The sequence below is a fragment of the Emys orbicularis genome, chromosome 13 (assembly GCF_028017835.1).
Source record: "Emys orbicularis isolate rEmyOrb1 chromosome 13, rEmyOrb1.hap1, whole genome shotgun sequence".
NCBI classification, from domain to species: domain Eukaryota; kingdom Metazoa; phylum Chordata; order Testudines; family Emydidae; genus Emys; species Emys orbicularis.
Genome location: NC_088695.1, coordinates 24,525,956 through 24,545,814, shown reverse-complemented (window position 1 = coordinate 24,545,814; position 19,859 = coordinate 24,525,956). Strand labels below are relative to the sequence as shown.

General features: G+C 45.8%; 1 protein-coding gene across 2 annotated transcripts; it reads left to right on the top strand.

Annotated features, from left to right (window-relative positions):
- Positions 1-155: 155 nt before the first annotated feature.
- LOC135887879 (protein SCO1 homolog, mitochondrial) lies at positions 156-11,470 on the top strand. Of its 2 annotated transcripts, none has more exons than XM_065415662.1 (7): positions 156-266; positions 552-677; positions 1,098-1,188; positions 5,156-5,353; positions 7,182-7,274; positions 7,423-7,538; positions 10,458-11,470. In XM_065415662.1, exons 1-7 carry the CDS (start codon positions 186-188, stop codon positions 10,587-10,589), a joined length of 837 nt encoding a protein of 278 aa, XP_065271734.1. In that variant the 5' UTR covers positions 156-185; the 3' UTR covers positions 10,590-11,470. The 2 variants fall into 2 exon arrangements, with proteins under 2 accessions (XP_065271734.1, XP_065271735.1); XM_065415663.1 differs by lacking the exon at positions 10,458-11,470 and adding an exon at positions 9,169-9,253.
- Positions 11,471-19,859: the final 8,389 nt, after the last annotated feature.

Here is a 19,859-nt window from a genome sequence, read left to right as displayed (position 1 = left end):
GGGGTTAGTTGGCGGTGACGCCGGAAGCTGCGCGGGGAGGTTAATTGGCGGGGACGCCGGAAGCTGCGCGGGGGGGTTAATTGGCGGGGACGCCGGAAGCTACCTGGGGGGCGGGGTTAGTTGGCGGGGACGCCGGAAGCTGCGGGGGAGGGGGAGGGTTAGTTGGCGGGGAAGCCGGTTGCAGGATGGCGGCGGCCGGGCGGGTCTCCCTTGTCTGGGCGCTGGGACTCCACGTTCCGGGACGTAGAGGCGCGTGGAGGCGACCGGTGAGGGGAACTTCCGGTCCGGGGAGCCGCGTCCCCTGGGGCCTGGCGGGGTCCTGCTACCTGCACTGAGCAGCCTGACCCGGCTCGACATTGCCTAGGGGCAGGTGGCTAGGGCCCAGCCATGTCACAACTGCTCCGCGCCCCGGCGACCGTCCACCGGCCGGGCCCGGCCCGAGCCTGCGCCGCCCTCCCTTCCCGGCCGGGCCCGACTCCCGCCTGCGCGCCCCCAGACCCCGAGCAGCCTCGCGCCTTAACCTCCTGGTCATCTCATCTCTCTCTCTGTAGCTGCTCGCTGTCAGCCTTGCTCGCCGCTCATCATGCTGGGATCTCCCGGGTTCCTTGGCGGTGACTCGCCACCTGGCTACTGCACCTCAGGGAGACAAAGCGAAGACGGGCCCCTCGAAGCCCGGGGTAAGGAGGCCACGTTCCCAATGGCGGCCATAGCTATGTCCTTAATCTAAACTCAGAGGGGTTGCGGGCTAAGGCCTAAAACTCCCTCATGTTCCTTGTGTGTAGCAAGAGGTGCCCTGCTCTCCTGGTCAAGGGGGAAGCCAGGGTGGGGAGGGTTCCTCTGTGGCAGCCATAGCTGGAATTTCTCCCCTGTGTTGATAGTCTCTGTGCAGTGGTTGTATTTACAAAAGTACCTGGGTTTGGTTTTTGTGGATTGGTTCTTCAAACAGAATTGTGGTTGATCTTAGATACAGGTATTCTGTCATATCGCAAGAGCTGGGTTTTATTTCATAAACAGATACTTAGTACTTTCCTATGTTTTACAAAAAAAATAGTTGAAGATGGTGAAGTTTAATTTTTATGGAATCTCTCTCCTAGTAGCCAGTTTCCTGGAAGTCCTTGGCACTCACATTTGCGATTGGTGGAGCTTTATTGGCAGGAATGAAATACTTCAAGAAAAAAAAGGAAGAAAGTATGTATATGTTACATTATCATCCCAAAACCTTTGTAATTCTCCCTCCAAGCCTTTATAGCTGTGCAGATAAAAAGATTTTGTGGCCATGTTAGCTGTGGTACTGCTGCTCGGAAGGGTGACAACTAGGAGAGATTGATATGCTGATTTTAGCAGACTGGCTATCAATGTGCTAGACACCTCACAAACACACAGGATGACAGCTCCCTGTCCAAAAGAGATTCTGGTCTAAATATACATGGAATGAGATGGAGCACAAGACTTTTGGCACATTGTCTGTTTTCTGTTCTGGCCTATTTTACCCACTTAGTTTTATTTTCCTTTTCCATTTGCTCTTTGATTGTAAGTTTGTATTTTTAGCCTGTGAGTGCATATATACATATTTTATACCATTATCTGTTTTCAGTTTATCCAGTATTTTACTTTTCCTACATTTGTTTTGATTTCTTTTTGCTCTTTTTAAGTCCTCTTTTAAAACTTGTAGTTTTGTTGGTTTATATTAAGTTGTTATATTGCATCTATTATTGTGGTGTGTAAGCATTACACAAGATTAGAGTATAAAAGCCCAGAATCATAGAATATCAGGCTTGGAAGGGACCTCAGGAGGTCATCTAGTCCAACCCCCTGCTCAAAGCAGGACCAATTCCCAACTAAATCATCCCAGCCAGGGCTTTGTCAAGCCTGACCTTAGAGGTTTTTAAGGAAGGAGATTCCACCACCTCCCTAGGTAACCTATTCCAGTGCTTCACCACCCTCCTAGTGAAAAAGTTTTTCCTAATATCCAACCTAAACCTCCCCCACTGCAACTTGAGACCATTACTCCTTGTTCTGTCATCTGGTACCACTGAGAACAGTCTAGATCCATCCTCTTTGGACTCCCCTTTCAGGTAGTTGAAAGCAGCTATCAAATCCCCCCTCATTCTTCTCTTCTGCAGACTAAACAATCCCAGTTCCCTCAGCCTCTCCTCATAAGTCATGTGTTCCAGCCCCCTAATAATTTTTGTTGCCCTCCGCTGGACTCCTTCCAATTTTTCCACATCCTTCTTGTAGTGTGGGGCCCAAAACTGGACACAGTACTCCAGATGAGGCCTCACCAATGTCGAATAGAGGGGAATGATCGTGTCCTTCAATTTGCTGCCAATGCCCCTACTTATACAGCCCAAAATGCCAGGTCTCAGAGTAGCAGCCGTGTTAGTCTGTATCCGCAAAAAGAACAGGAGTACTTGTGGCACCTTAGAGACTAACAAATTTATTAGAGCATATAATATAATATGCATATGCATCCGAAGAAGTGGGTTGTAGCCCACGAAAGCTTATGCTCTAATAAATTTGTTAGTCTCTAAGGTGCCACAAGTACTCCTGTTCTTTTTGCCCAAAATGCCGTTAGCCTTCTTGGCAACTAGGGCACACTGTTGACTCATATCCAGCTTCTCGTCCACTGTAACCCCTAGGTCCTTTTCTGCAGAACTGCTTCCTAGTCATTAGGTCCCTAGTCTGTAACAGTGAATGGGATTTTTCCGTCCTAAGTGCAGGACTCTGCACTTGTCCTTGTTGAACCTTATCAGGTTTCTTTTGGCCCAATCCTCTAATTTGTCTAGGTCCCTCTGTATCCTATCCCTACCCTCCAGCGTATCTACCACTCCTCCCAGTTTAGTGTCATCTGCAAACTTGCTGAGAGTGCAGTCCACGCCATCCTCCAGATCATTAATGAAGATATTGAACAAAACCGGCCCCAGGACCGACCCTTAGGGCACTTCACTTGATACCGGCTGCCAACTAGACATGGAGCCATTGATCACTACCCGTTGAGCCCGACAATCTAGCCAGTTTTCTATCCACCTTATAGTCCATTCATCCAGCCCATACTACTTTAACTTGCTGGCAAGAATACTGTGGGAGACCATATCAAAAGCTTTGCTAAAGTCAAGGAATAACACATCCACTGCTTTCCCCTCATCCACAGAGCCAGTTATCTCCTCATAGAAGGCAATTAGGTTAGTCAGGCATGACTTGTCCTTGGTGAATCCATGCTGACTGTTCCTGGTCACTTTCCTCTCCTCTAAGTGCTTCAGAATTGATTCCTTGAGGACCTGCTCCATGATTTTTTTCCAGGGACTGAGGTGAGGCTGACTGGCCTGTAGTTCCCCAGATCATCCTCCTTCCCTTTTTTAAAGATGGGGACTACATTAGCCTTTTTCCAATCATCCGGGACTTCGCCTGATCGCCATGAGTTTTCAAAGATCATGGCCAATGGCTCTGCAATCACATCCGCCAACTCCTTTAGCACCCTCGGCTGCAGCGCATCCGGACCCATGGACTTGTGCTCATCCAGTTTTTCTAAATAGTCCCGAACCACTTCTTTCTCCACAGGGGGCTGATCACCTCCTCCCCATACTGTGCCGCCCAGTGCAGCAGTCTGGGAGCTGACCTTGTTTGTGAAGACAGAGGCAAAAAAAGCATTGAGTACATTAGCTCTTTCCACATCCTCTGTCACTAGATTGCCTCCCTCATTCAGTAAGGGGCCCATACTTTCCTTGACTGACTTCTTGTTGCTAACATACCTGAAGAAACCCTTAAATTAAATAAATTTAAAATTTAAATTAATGGAGATATCCCATCTCCTAGAACTGGAAGGGACCTTGAAAGGTCATCGAGTCCAGCCCCCTGCCTTCACTAGCAGGACCAAGTACTGATTTTGCCCCAGATCCCTAAGTGGCCCCCTCAAGGATTGAACTCACAACCCTGGGTTTAGCAGGCCAATGCTCAAACCACTGAGCTATCCCTCCACCCTTCTTGTTACTCTTAACATCTCTTGCTAGCTGCAACTCCAAGTGTGATTTGGCCTTCCTGATTTCACTCCTGCATGCCTGAGCAATATTTTTATACTCCTCCCTGGTCATTTGTCCAAGCTTCCACTTCTTATAAGCTTCTTTTTTGCGTTTAAGATCAGGAAGGATTTCGCTGTTAAGCCAAGCTGGTCACCTGCCATATTTACTATTCTTTCTACACATCGGGATGGTTTTTTCCTGCAACCTCAATAAGGATTCTTTAAAATACAGCCAGCTCTCCTGGACTCCTTTCCCCCTCATGTTATTCTCCCAGGGGATCCTGCCCATCAGTTCCCTGAGGGAGTCAAAGTCTGCTTTTCTGAAGTCCATGGTCCGTATTCTGCTGCTCTCCTTTCTTCCTTGTGTCAGGATCCTGAACTCAACCATCTCATGGTCACTACCTCCCAGGTTCCCCTCCACTTTTGCTTCCCCTACTAATTCTTCCTGGTTTGTGAGCAGCAGGTCTAGAAGAGCTCTGCCCCTAGTTGGTTCTTCCAGCACTTGCACCAGGAAATTGTCCCCTACACTTTCCAAAAACTTCCTGGATGAAAGTGTGTGTATCTCTGTTTCGCCAGGGTATGTGGAAGTATTTGAAGACTTTTTAAGAGCATAGATTCCCAATTCTGGTTTTAACCCCTGTATGCTTTTTTTAACCACTTACTGTTTAATGCTCTCTTTATAGTGAACACTTACCTAATTCTTTTCTCCTTGTCTTGATACTGAAACTCAGTTAGACCATGGCAGCACAGCAGTTTCCCTTCCTCCCTTAAGTCTCTAAAAGATGCCTGAATCTTAACTGCAGGCGTCCCATCTCAATTCATGTTTCCTGACTTCAGCATATGAGCTTCAGTGCCATCTTGATGATAAGCTCCTTTTGGAGCACAGTAGGATATAGTTTATATGGAAAATATCACAATGTAAAACTGTTCTGTTTACTATAAAGTTGTCTTGTCCATGTTGGGCTTATATTTTGCAGTGGGCTTTGAAATTCAAGGTGTTACATTACTGTTGTCCTACTAGGCATATTTGCCTTTGAGAGCCTTATGACTCAAACTGTCTTTGAATGGTTTCTGGGATCTTTTGTCCTCTCGTGTGTGAGACACAGCTGGTAGTAACCTCCCATTGCTGTCTGGTTTCAGTGCTGGAGAAGGAGCAGAAGCGGGCTCTTGGGAAGCCATTGCTGGGAGGCCCTTTCTCACTTGTGGATCACCAGGGACAGCCCAGGACCAACAAGGACTTCCTGGGCCAGTGGGTGTTAATCTACTTCGGCTTCACGCACTGCCCTGATATCTGTCCAGAGGAATTGGAGAAAATGATTCTAGCGGTGGATGAAATTGGTAAATGAATCCAGTCAGAATCCTAACTCTACTTAAAATAGGCTGTACTTCATGTAGTGAAATACTACAGTGCTTCTCCCAGCTTACTAAATGGCAATGGGACCAGCTCCTTAATGTATGTGAAAATTTCAGCCTTTTTAGGCTGTCTCTGCATTGCTTCACATTAGATGCAGTGTTATAGAAAACAAGGTCAAACTGGGCCTCATGCTTTGATCTTGGGGGAAGCTCATATAAGGCATGCTCTGAGTCAGTGTTGGGTTCCTATAGTTTTTTGTACTTGGCACTACCCTTTGGGATGTGGTATTGTCCTGCTAGAAGAGGGTTTTCTTGGTTAATGAAATACAGTAGTGACTGCTAACCAAGAGCAGCTTCTTGATTAAAGAAAGGCTGGATCTAATCTGGAGAACAGATCTCTCTCAAGATAGAGCTTTGTCCGCATTAGAAAAATCTTGCCCATTCATCCCTCTCATTCAGTTGAAAAACACCTTATGTCCACGTGCAAAAATGCCGGGGAAGCAGCAATCAGTGTAACTTACCCCAACATCTTATGGGGCAATATCCGGGAGCCCCTGAATTGGCTGTACACATGCCTGTATGGTGCTGCAGCCCCCATTGTTGGGGTGAGGTGGCCCCTATAGAACTCTCATGAATCTCACAAACATCCTTGTTACAATTTTACCAATAACATTCATTTAAGAGGAGGTACTGTCAATAGGTGAAAGGTCCTGTGGCAAAGATCTTCGCTCTGCAGGACAGGGATTATCTCCAATACTCCGCATGCTCAAAACTTCCTTTCGGACAAAAAGGTTCTGCGATGGATGCTCTCTTTTACAGTCTTTAATATTTCTTGGGTACAGAAGAAGTCTAGCAGAATGTTTAAAATCCCAGCTACTTGCCCCTGTGTGGCACTCCCAGCACCAATTAAGTTGAGCCACTTGATAGGGTGTGATTGTAGATGGCAGGCTGAGCGAGGTCCACATCTGCTTCTTGAGGAGGGAGATTTGGGCCCTCCAACAGCACCTTGAATAAAGGAGGAAAAGCATGGATAGTAACTACTGGCAGGATGGAGCCTTTCCTAGCAGGAAAGAAACTAATGTGCTCTGGTCAAAGGGGTGAGGGAAGGGGGAGGGCAGAAAGGTGAGTCCAGCTCTGTTGTGACAGTGGGGATGGCTGAAAGATGGCCTCTGGGCCAGGTGGGTTGTAGGTTCTGTTGACGATGGGTTCTGTCAGCTTCTCCAGAAGCAAACCTAATATGTTAAGGAGAAGCAGATAACCCTTTCCACTCTAGGAATGTGCAATGTTGCAGCAGCAAGTAGCTTTTGCTGCTACTTGTACTACTGCTGCAGGAGGAGCCTTCCCTCATGTCTCAGTGATGTGGCATTGCTCCCTCGGAAGGAGGCGGTAGCAGGATAGATGGTGAAATGCAAAATACCATCTCCTTTCAACAGGGAGAAGTGGTTATTATTTCTCAAGCTGCCTGATCTTGGTTATAATCTGCATTCCTTGCACCTCAATTGGCCTATCAGCCCTGGTAAATAGAGGTAGGATCTCCATGTGAGGAGAAGGGACCCCCAGGGCAGACACAAGGGTTTGGAGAACTCCATTTTATCTCATTGCACTTGCTCCCTGGCCTTTAAAAAAGTTCATTAGATGTTATTTAACCTGCCCAATATCATTCCAAAGTGGTCACCATTTCAGTCTGTGCCAAAAAGGGCCCCTTATACTCACTGTGTATTATGAGTTTGGCTATAGCCTCATTATGTGGGAGATGAGCTATGGCATTAGGCCTGCTGAGAGCAATATTAATTGTTAATCTTTGTGGTGACAGACAAGATCCCATCTCTGCCAAATGTGACCCCACTCTTCATTACCATCGACCCAGAAAGGGACACTGGAGAAGCCGTTGCCAGATACGTTAAAGGTACCATTTGCCTTTCTCTTCCTTGCACTGTGTAGCTGTTCTGTACTCGTTGCTTTCTTTTGTGATTAAAATGATGGCTGGGCTCTACCAAAGCTGGTTCTGGGTGGCAGGAACTTTAGCATGGCTAATGTGTTGCATTTCTGTTTAGAGTTTTCTCCCAAACTGATTGGACTGACTGGTACCAAAGAGCAGATTGAGCAGGTGTCCAGAGCCTATCGTGTGTATTACAGCTCAGGCCCCAAGGATGAAGACAATGACTACATAGTAAGTAAAAGCAGGGCCTGTGCCCGAGTGCTCTATTATTCACAGATTCATTCACTGATTTTAAAGCCAGAAGAGATCATTCTGATAATCTAATCTAAGATCCTGCATAACAAATGCCTATTTATATTTATTGCTACTACTAAATGTTAACCCCAAAGACCTAAACTGGGACCAAGGCACCATTATGCTGGATATGGTACAAACACAGATAATGGGTCTGTATCCACAGCAAAGAAAAACCCACGGCTGGCCCATGCTAGCCAACTCAGGCTTGCAGGGCTTGGGCTGCAGGGCTATTTCACTGCTGTGTAGACTAGGACCCTGCAGGGTGGGTGGGTCTCAGAGAGCCCAAGCCTGGAAGTCTGCACAGCAGTGAAACAGCCCTGCAGCCTAAGTCCCATGAATCTGAGTCAGTTGGCACGGGCCAGCTGTGGTTTTTTCTTTGCTGTGTAGACTTACCCAAAGAGGCATTTTCTGCTCCAGTGAGCTCATGTTCTAAAGGAGGCACACAAAAGGTGGGCATGGGGAATAACATGCAATAACATACAATTCATGGTTACGAATTTACATGAATTTTATTCCAAGTTGTATTGTTTTGGTCTCGCTTTTAAGTGGAAGTGGAGGTAGGGTGAGAGGGAATGGCAGGAATTGGGAATTAAAGGAGTAGGAAGAGGGATGGTCAGCTCATCACTGCCTAGCTATGATCAACTGGCAGGGTTTTGTAGATGGAGGTGGGATTTGAAGGAAGATAGGTCAGTGTCTACAGTCAATAGGAGACTTTCTGCATGTGTAAATTGCAGCATGGGAGAAAATGTGGAGCTGTTTAAGGATCGGTGCACAGTAAAGCCTGGGATCGTTGGCATTGTGAAGGGGGGGATTGACACCACAAGTGACTAAATTAGGTAGGTGGGGCAGGGTAGTACTGTGAAAGATCTTAGAGGTGAAGACAAAGTTCTTGTGTTTGTGGAAGTATGGGGAACCAATGTTGGACTCGGCAAGGGGTGAGGTAGCTCAAGTGATGAGCCAGGAAGAAGAGTTTCGCAACAGTGTTTTGAATGGATTTGAGGCATATGAGATTGCAGTAGTCAAGACCAGAGAAGAGGAGATTATAGTAGTCAAGATACTAAATAAGGGCTTGGATGAGTTTCATCAATATTGGCAAAGGGAGAAGGGTGGATCTAAGGGGATGTATGGGAAGAATAAGCTCCCCTGAGCTGCTGTCCTTTGCAAAGGGTCAGTGGCTTCCGTTTTCAATAGAGTGGATTGCAGATTGTTGGGATAGAGAGGGCTAAGGAAGTTGTCCTATGGAATTGTCATGAATTTAAGTTCCCAGGCTCATCTTTTGAAGGTGTTGTACAGGTCTCCTTTGAGGACAAGTACTGAAAGATCCAATATGGAGTAATCACTTTGTGAAAAGTGTCTGCCCATGGGTGATGTGGTGGTTTTGTCTTTTAGCTTTTTTTTTGTTCATTCTAGAGTGTAATGATTGTCTGGTTTCACCCACACTTCAAACCCTTCATGCATAACAGTCTAACCCCCAATTATCCACTTCATTTCAAGTTACGTGGCCTCCTGCTTAACAATCTGTCCCAACCTGTGTGTAGCTCAGATACTCTTCTTCCTTCCCCAGACTTGAAGAGCTCAGTGTAGCTCAGAAGCTTGCATCTTCCACCAACAGAAGTTGGTCCAATAAAAGATACTGCCTCACCCACCTTGTGTCTCTAATATCCTGCGATTAACATGGCTACAACACTGCATACACTTTTCATTGTTAACACTGAAGCAGTTTTGTTTTGAAGTTTCAAAGATTTTATGCAGCTATGAGAAGTTTTTAATAAAAATACAATTTGTCTATGATGCTGCTAACACTTATGTGCACGTCTAACTTCAAGCACATGAGTAGCCCCACTGAAGTCAGTGGAGCTGTTCACGTAAATCAAATTAGGTACCCTCGTAAGTGTTTGCAGGATCACGGCCTTAGTTTTCAATTCTACTTTTGCCCATAGCAATCTTGTAAAGCTCAGAGAAGAGACCCTACCAGGAGAGTGATACTTAAACATTTATAACTGAGTTAATTATACATTTAAGTTTTAAATTGCAATAGCACATATTTTAAAGACTTTTTTGTAAAATCTCAGTCTGATTTACATGAGTGAACTTCAAAAAAAAATTAAACCATTTTATATTGCCTTGATTTAAACCTTTCCACCCTGCTTGAAAGGCAGCTGAAGCTTCTTTGAATGCTAGCACAGTGTAGCCAGCAGAGGGAGCCCCATAGCTGGGTACTTATGCCTTTCCCGGTACACACAAGGCCTTCTCTCCATAGCTCACTTTTCTCAGTAACGTTATTGCCCTCACTGTCTGCTCTGAGAGTGAATTTGGTTTATTGCAGCGTCCCCACACCATATCCCTTTCCTTTACATCAGGCGAAGGTCTGGATCCGAGTGCCTGTCTCACTGCAGGAGCCGGGGTTGTAGGACAGCAAGGAGTGAGAGGGTCTCGCGAACATTGAGCTCTGAGATGTTAGGCCGGCAGGGGCAGGAAGAACTTCTCCTCTTAATCCGGGCATCAGAAGAGCCGGGAGGAGGGAAAAGTTAGGGGGGAAACAGGTCAAGCCTCATTTTCTCATTCCATCTTGTCCTCTACTTACCCTGCTTGAAGACTGGAACGGGGGAAGCTGCCTACAGCTCCTGCAAGGCTCTCCTACTTGCAGTGCCTCTTCACCCTATCTGTTTACAGCTTGTTCTTGAATTTCCTCCTGCTTGGCCCATTTCTAGTCTGTAACTAGAGTCTGTTCTTCTTGGTAAATCTCCAGTCAGAGATAATCGGATTGAAAGGCTAATCAGGGCACTAACCCTTACTGCCCTCTGAGTGACGCTCAGGACCTGCAGCACAAATTTGCTCTCTGCTGTCTTACAGGTGGATCACACAATTATTATGTACCTCATTGGGCCAGATGGAGGCTTTGTGGACTACTATGGCCAGAACAAGAAGAATTCTGAGATTGCCACTTCTATTGCTGCACACATGAGACAGTATAAGCCCAGCTAAAATACAAGATCTGCAAAGAACGGTGCAAAGTCAAACTGTAAGGCAGGCTCCAATAGGACTGACATGTCTTTGCTTTCAACTGCACTGAACTTATAAGACTGTGTCCTTATGTCACATATTTCCTCTCCATATAAGAAAGGTACATTGTGTTTATTTCTGTGAAATGTAGCTGCTTATCAGAAATGTGTACATAACCTTTCCCATTGGGTGTATTTGGCAGCAATGACCATGCTGCAGAATATGGAACTCGTTTGAGACTCTTATGGAACACAGGAGCAAAGAATTTAAAATTTTTACAAAACTATTTTTGTTGGTGAAGGTACCTCTGCATCAGTTATGCGCTCACTTTTGGGAAGAGATAAGTGAGAACTACTCTCTGCAGGAAAGGCTGTTCTCTGATGTAAGTTGCAGAGACTTTGGCATCCCAAAGGGCTTCTCCCCCCCCCCCCTTTTCTGCAGTGCCTTTCGCTCTTGCACAGACACTTGTAATGTTCTGTCTACAGTAACGAGCCTTAATAGCACTCCTACCCTGTGGTTTACTGGAGAGCACTGAAGGCACATCCTCTTCCACTTGTGGGACCAGCCCTGTACATTGACTGAGTATCTTTGGGCTCAAGCCCAGGGATGCAGCATCACTTCCAGGCAAGGTTTCCAATGTCCTAATGTAGAATGGTGTTACTCTTACTAGTAATGAAATAGGTTATGAGTTGGGGATGGATTTTCTTCTGGTGTAACCAGCCGCCTGCAGCTTTTTAGTCTGACAGTTATGAAGCACTGAATAATGGAGTGGAGGAATGATCAGCGATTGGTGTATGTGCCCAAGGCTATTGATCAAGTAAAATGTGTGCAATGCTCTGATTGTAAAATAAAGGAATGACTCTTATGTTGCATGCAGTTGATTTTTGTGGACCTCACAGCGGCTATCAAATCTGAATACCACCTTCAAAGGGAGCAGAGTGAGTGTTGCATATATCCAGTGCAGCACACTGAGCGCAGAGAATGCAGCGACTTCTCACCGTGCTTTGACAGTTGCCTTGAATAGGCTAAAATCCATATTTAAATGGGCATGTGAACAGTCCTGGTCAGAAGTGCACAGTGTAGCCTTATGGGTAGTAGAGTGGCAATGTGTTCCTTGTCACTGGCACATTCACAGCAGAGGCTTCTCAGCTTGGCAGTCTAAAGCTGTCCTGTACAGTTACTGTATTTTAAAAAGCCTGAGAACTATTTGCCAAGCCTTATCAAGATTTGTGTATGATCCAGCCAACTGTTCTGAGGAGAGCTTCAATCCTTAGCAAAATAACACAAACTAAAACTTTATCAATGACAATTAAAGATTCTTCAGGCCTTAAATCAGAAGTTAAGGGAAGCAGCAGAGAGTCCTGTGGCACCTTATAGAATAACAGACATATTGGAGCATGAGCTTTCGTGGGTGAATACCCACTTCGTCGGATGCATCCCACGAAAGCTCATGCTCCAATACGTCTGTTAGTCTATAAGGTGCCACAGGACTCCTGGCTGCTTTTACAGATCCAGACTAACACGGCTACCCCTCTGAAGTTAAGGGAAGAGTCTCCTGTATTCCTTGCTACTTTGACATCCCCTACAATGTTGTCAATAACACTCTTCAGCACTCCACAGGGCCTTAATGGTGGCCTTATACAGTCCTTGCATGATGACAGGTTTCAGAGTGGTAGCCATGTTAGTCTGTATCAGAAAAAACAATGAGGAATCCTTGTGGTACCTTAGATACTAACAAATTTATTTGGGCATAAGCTTTCGTGGGCTATAACCCACTTCATCAGATGCATGGAGTGGAAAATACAGGAGGCAGGTATAAATACACAGCACATGAAAAGATGGGAGTTACCTTACCAAGTGGAGGGGGGGGGGGGCGTCAATGCTAACGAGGCCAATTCAATTAGGGTAGATGTGGCCCATTTCCAACAGTAGACAAGAAGGGGTGAATATCAACAGAGGGGAAATTACTTTTTGTAGTGACCCAGCCACTCCCAGTCTTTATTCAGGCCTATTTTGGTGGTGTTAAGTTTGCACATTAATTCCAGTTCTGCAGTTTCTCGTTGAAGTCTGTTTTTGAAGGTTTTTTTGTTCTTCAACAAATCTTTTTTTAATCTTCAACAAAAAAACTTTACCCAGCCTAACTTCGATACCTGGAAAGATACTGCAAGAAATTATTAATTTGTAATTACTTAGCTGATGATAGGATTATGAGGAATAACCAACATGGATTTGTCAAGAACAAATCATTCCAAACCAACCTGATTTTCTTCTTTGATAGGGTTACTGACCTAGTGGAAAAGAGAGAAGCAGTAGACATGATGTATCTTGATTCTAGTAACATATGACACAGTTCCACATGACATTCTCATAAACTAGAGAAGTGTGGTCTAGATGAAACTACTATAAAGTGGGTGTGCAACTGGGGGTTGAAAGGCTGTACTCAAAGAGTAGCTAGCAATGGTTTCTGTCAAAGTGGGAGGATGTATCTAGTGAGGTCTAATGGGTCAGACTTGGGTCCAGTACTAGTCAATATTTTTCATTAATAACTTGGATAATAGAGTGGAGAGTGTGCTTATAAAATATGTGGATGACAGCAAGGGGTTGCAGGCACTTTAGAATGAAAAATTACCTTGACCCACTGGAGAATTGGTTTAGAATCAACAAGATTAAATTCAATAAAGACAAGTACAAAGTATTATGCTTAGAAAGGAAAAATCAGATGCACAAATATCACATGGGGAATAACTGACTAGCTGGTAGTACTTCTGAAAAGGATCTGGTGATTATAGTGGATCACAAATTGAATATGAGCCAACTCTGTGATGCAGTTGCAAAAAAAATAAAAAGCTAATATTCTGGGGGGTATTAACGGAAGTGTTGTATGTAAGACATGGGAGGTAATTGTCTCACTCTTCTTGGCACTGCTGAGGCCTCAGCTTGAGTACTGTGTCCAGTTCTGGGCGCCACGCTTTAGGAAAGATGTGGACCAATTGGTGAGAGTCTAGAGGACAGCAACAAAAATTATTAAAGATTTAGAAAAACTGACCTATGAAGAAAGGTTAAAAAAAACTTGGTATGTTTAGTGTTGTGAAAAGAAGACTGAAGGGAGACCTGATAGCAGCCTTCAAATATAGTGCTGTTCTAATGAGGACAGCGATCAATTGTTCTCCATGTCCACTGAAGGTAGGACAAGAAGTAATGGGCTTAATCTTTGGCAAGGGAGATTTAGGTTAGATATTAAGAAAAACTTTCTAACTATATGGGTAGTTAAGCTCTGCAATAGGCTTCCTAGGGAGGTTGTGGAATTCCCATCTCTCATAAATATAAAGGGAAGGGTAACAACCTTTATGTATGCAGTAACATAAAATCCCTCCTGGCCAGATGTACTGAATCTTTACCTGTAAGGGGTTAATCAGTTCAATTAACCTAGTTGGCCGCTGACCAGAAGGACCAATGGGGAAAGAAGGTACTTTCAAATCTGGGGGGGAGGGGGAGGTTTTGTTTGTGCTCTCTTTTTGTTCCCTCTCAGGACAGAGAGAGAGACCAAGCAGGTAAACCAGCTCCTAAAAAGATAGCTGAAATGATGCATCTAAAATTACAAAAATTGTAAGCAAAGGCAAGGAAATGCATTAGATTATCTTTTGTTTTAGCTTGTGAATTTTCCCTATGCTAAGAGGTAGTTTTATTCCTGTTTATTGTAACTGTGAAGTTGAGTCCAGAGGGGAGTCCTCTGTGTTTTAAATCTTGTATTACCCTGTAAAGTTGCCTTCCATCCTGATTTTGCAGGTGTGATTCTTTTACTTTTTTCATTATAATAAAGTTCTTTTAAAAACCTGATTGATTTTTAGTGTCCTAAAAACCAAAGGGTTTGGTCTGTGCTCACTTTGTTAACCTATTGGTTAGTATATTAGTCTCAAGCTTCCCCAGGAAAGGGGGTGAAGCGGCTTGCACGGATATTTTGGGGAAATAGGGACTCCAAGTGGTCTTTTTCCTGAATCTTTGTCTAAATCACTTGGTGGTGGCAGCAATACCATCCAAGGACAAGGAAAGGATTTGCACCTTGGGGAAGTTTTTAACCTGAGCTGGTACTTATAAGCTTAGGGGGTCTTTCATGCGGGTCCCCACATCTGTACCCCAGAGTTCAGCATGGGGAGGAAACCCTAACATCATAATTGGAGGTTTTTAAGAACAGGTTGTATAGACACCTCTCTGGGATGGTCTAGAGGTATACTTGGTCCTGCCTGAGCATAGGGGACTAGACTTGATTTCTTGAGGTCTCTTCCAGCCCTACCTTTCTATGATTTTACGTACAATCAGGAGCAGTCTTGTACTGGTCCTAGGACGAAGAGTAGATGGCCAATTTTCTGATTCATGGGGAAGTGCTGTGTCTAATATGTATTTTTTTCATTTTTCAAAAAACCTGAATAACTGGATGAAAACTAAGCTTAGAAAATAGACATGCCATTACAAAGCTTTGGGAAATGGAAGTGCATCTTAGGCCCCTCTTTCCTGTAGAGGGTTTGGGGAAGTGAAACGGTTACTTTGTTTAGAACAAGTTGCATGTCAGAAAGGAGTATTAGTTTGGAATGTGCTTCAACAGATCTTTGTCAAGAGGGTGCATTCTAATGTAAGAAGATTCTTGTGGAACTAAGATATCTTTCCTAACTCTGAAATGCCGGATAGATTAAAGAAGTTTTTTTCTGTTTTAAGTTCTCACCAAGAATTTCCTTGGATCAGTTTGCACTGTGTGTGTTTGTGTCTTGGTAGAATTTAACCTTCATTCTCAGCTGTTGAGGGTTATTCCTTATGGTGGCAGTCCAGTAGTGGCTGTCATGTGTAATGTTCCAGGAGAAATGATTTCCAAAGGAAGTCTCATGCTTTAAATCTTGTTTCGGTCATAGGATCTGTTTGTAGACACTGACTGTCAAATCCAGACTGTTATTCATAATTCAAACTGGGCAGGAAACAGTTTTTCTATTTAATGGAAATTTGAGATTTCAAAAATTTTTCCATTCTGCTTTGGGATGAATTCAAGACCTAAATGTTTTTATTTAAAGGGGGGGGAGAAAGAAAGAACAACTCCAGACTAGCCTTATTTGTCAGAGCAGGAACTTGAACCTGCTTCTCCCACATCCCAGGTGAGCACCCTGACTGCTGGCTATTCTGCCTCTCTCTCACCTGGTGAAGCTGTTCCACTCTGTATACATTATTCACTGGCCCAGAGCAAGACTGACCCTATTGCCCAGTGGTTAGGGCAGAGCAGGGACTTGAAGCTGGCTCTCCTACAGCCTAGATATCCTATCCACCTGGCTATTCTGGGATCTCTCTTGCTGGACCTGAGAACCTCAATGAAAGTTTCATTGAAACCCATGTGTCCCCCCCCCCCCGCAAAAAGTCAAAATATTCCTTACTAACTCTGTTGAGAATCTTGTCGTTATGTTGAGGACTCTCCATTCCCTGCTGCCTGTAACCATAACACGAAAACAGACTAGATATCATTTTAAAAGATGCCACCCAGCACCTTAAAGGTGCAAGTGCCACTATGATGTTTCTCAAAGTCCTTATCCCCCATTTAATGTTTTTTTGCCCACAAGCCCTGAGGTTGTAAATAATTATGAGAAAGATTTAAAAGAAAATCCAAACCCTCAAGTCCTCATTCTGCATGTCATAGTCCTTTAGACTGTAGCCTCTTTGGGACAGGGCCTGTCCTTATTTTTGTGGTCTGTACAGTGTAGAACACATTGTGGGCGTTGAACATTTTGCTCCATTAGGGACCCAGTGCAACCTGCTATTTCCCAGCATTATAGTCAGAAATCATTTGGCCTCTGTTGTACTTCCATGTTTTCTTACTAGGGCCTTTAGTAGGAAAGTATCAGCTTAAGCCTTGCTTGAACTCCTGTCATCAGAAGTAGTTGCTTTGAAGGTGATTGCAGGATCATAGATGGAGCTCTGGATGCAGGAGGAGCGGAGTGAGTAGCAGGAGCAAATAAATTTCAAAATAGTGTCTTCACCAGTTACTTTTGATGGTTTGTATTCCCTGAAACTCAGGATGCTCTGTGGGAGCTTTGCCCTGCAAGCTCCAAACGCATCCCTTACTTCCTGACTAATAACAGTTAGTGGGGAATACTGGTCCTGTGGTGGTGGAGACTGCATTGGTAAGGTTACCAGGTAGGTTGTCAGCATCCCTCAAGTTAGTTGTTAAAGTCCCCCGAAGCTAGTGCTCTGCCTAGGGGAAAAATAGTTAATGCCTTTGGGAGAGAGAGAGAGAGAGAGAGAGAGAGAAAGAGAGAAAGAGGAGAGGTGAATCAAGAAGGGGCTGAAGGTCTTTTATTTAAATTTTTTTTCCTACTGGTGTTTTATATTACAGATTCAGGTCGTGTCTACCCGGCCTTTCCTAGAAGTCTCTATGTATGACAGGAGAACAAGTGGGATTAAGGCATCACAAGTGGCAGGGAACTGAGACGTGAGCGAAGGATTTTTTAGTTGGGCTGTTTATAAGTCTTTGGTTTTTTTTATCACCTATTTAACTCAAATGCCTGAGAAACACTGGGGAGAAAAGCTCTTTAAGGATTTGTTAAGGATTCAAACCCTGCCTTCATGTACGGACTGAAGAAGTTCCCAATCCACTTCTCTGCACCCATTCCTCTAGCACAGCAGTGCTCAAATTTTAGCAACCTGAGGACTCCCATTTCGATGTAAAATTTTTCAGGGACCCCCCAAACCCACCCCGCTCAGCCCCAGGCTGTGCCCCCCACTCCACCCCTTCCCCCAAGGCTGTACCCCTGCCCCACCTCTTCCTGTACCCCGCTCACTACATCCCCCTCTCTCCATGACTCGCTCTCCCTCACCCTCACTCACTTTCACTGGGCTGGCACAGGGGGTTGGGATGCAGGAGGGGGGTGCGGGCTCCAGCCGGGCAGCGCTTGCCTCAGGTGGCTCCCAAAAGCGACCAGCACATCAGCTCCTAGGCAGGGGGACCAGGACCAGCCAACGGGAGCTGTGGAGGCGTTCGAGGTGGGGGCAGCGCGCGGAGACAACCTCCCCCTTTCCCCCCCGAGTCCGCAGGGACGTGCCAGCCGTTTCCTGGAGCAGCTCGGAGCCAGGGCAGGCTGGGAGCCTGCCTTAGCCCCGCTGCGCCGCCAATTTTCTGCACTGTGACCATGATCTGCCTTGTGCCCTCTAGGGAGTCTTTATCGATTGGTGACAGCTTGATGTCGAGATACAATGAGATGGTAAGAGAAAGCAGCTCTGACTACGAAACTCTTGCCAATGAATTTATAGAGGGTGCTTCAGCGAGTGAAAAATGAATGGACAGTACTAGTAATCCTGCCAGGGACTTTCAGGTGTCACTGTTACTTCTCTAATACATTTGTGGGGAAAAGTCAGCTCGTTTTTGATCAGACAGACTGTACTAGGTTGTCTATGTTCTAAACTTGCTGCTGCATGACTGATAAACAGCACAGGGGAAAGAACTGCTGCCAATTGAAGCTCTGTTTTCTCTGATTACCCATGGTCTCATTTGCACTGCTTGTCAGCCTTCTCTTCTATGGAGCAATTTGATCTCCTGTCCACCGTGTGCAGGAGAAAACATTTTGTTTCCTATAAGATGAACAGTTAGTTAGTTAACAAGTGTAAGAAGAAAACTTTGGCTTATACTGAGCAGGGCATGAGGGGAGAGAGTGATCTGCATGTGAACAAACTGGCCAGCGCTGCTCGATGTGCTTCCAACCCCCTCCGCTAGAGCTGGGGAACCAGGGCCAGCTCACTAATTGTACTGAGCATGGCTGGTATTTTGATGAGCTCTAATTCCCAGCAGGTGCTGGGCTTTGTTGCTTATGGACATTTCAGGGCACAAGGTCACCCTGTCTGCAGCTGCTGCCATAAGCTCGTTGTCACTGCTTCCCAGCACTAGAATAGGCAGAGCCTGAGGTTTCTGTCCTCTCTTATCCCACAGTTTGCCTTAAAGTTGTGTATCCATACGGTCTTGTCCTGGCGCATCCCGAAAGAGCTCAGGAGACTGCTAGTGGGTTTCCAGGGGACAAGACAGGAGAAGCCCTCTGCAGTGGGGTGCAGGTGACATTGGTACAGGTGATGTTTGATGCAGAGACAGGTTCTGACACACAGCTTATTTCGTACCTATTATTTCTTCCCATTGTGCTTCAGGCCCTAATGTTCCCCCTGCCTGCTACCCCAGCAAGGCTCTCCTTTCCAGACTGATTAACCACACTATCCTGTGTGGTCTCTCGAGGGAGGGGCTGGTGAGGTTCTGAGACCATTCACATCCAGGGAGAGGGAGCTGCCTTTGTCCCTAATGTAGATGGTACTTCCTGGGCTGCCAAAGAGCCTTGTCTGAGAGTCCCAAAGCTTGCTGGGGAGTGGGGCTTTCAATGCCTGTGAGTGAAGATGCTGAGGCTGGCAGCATGACAGAGCAGCAACCGTGAACGGCCTGTTTCCCAGGGCTCCCCCTGCTCACTTGCTCCTGGCCATGCACTTTGTTCTGTCCTGGAATTTTCACCATCTAGAGTCCCCACCATGTTGCTGGCTTTTGCAGGGCTGTATGGAGACCGTTGCCTAGATTTAGACCAGGGCAATTCAGGCTTCATTCCCTTAGTCTAGTTCCCAGCTTCCAAGCTGCTCTCTTGAACTGAGAACTCCAGCAGGTGGAAATGCTGCCTATGCACCTGCCCCACAGCAGCTCAGAATAGGGCAGAGCTGGGTTGCTTCCATTCTGGTCATGGGCCACATGGTATGCTCAGCACCTTGCCCAGCCCATGTCCATAGCCAGCCAGCCAGCCCCACTCGCACATCACAGCTCTGGGAGAAGAGCCAGGGAAAAGTCTGGGGAAACAAAAACAGGGATGGAGCCATGGGGCGGGCCCACGTGACTCGTTTGGGTGCTCAGACTGCACTGTGGTGAGCACCGAACTGGGGGCGGAGCCGGGCTCTTAAAGTCACAGTAGCAATGAGAGCTGAATTCTGCTCCATGACCCAGATACAAGTTTAGGGCCAATACCACTCTGTACAGTGGGTTCCCCCCATAGATCAGTGGGTTTGCCTGGGTTACCGCTTAAGTCCCTTATCATTGCTATCAATCTAGCATCTTCTAGGCACCCCTCAAACTAGATTGAGGGTCCACAAGGCGGGTGGCATTTCTGCCTCCTCTCCTGGGGTTGCTGGGATGGTTCCCTGCTCTTCTCTGGGTTGGAGAGGGAACAAAAGAGACAGCTGCTCCTCTCCCCACTTTTTGCTTCC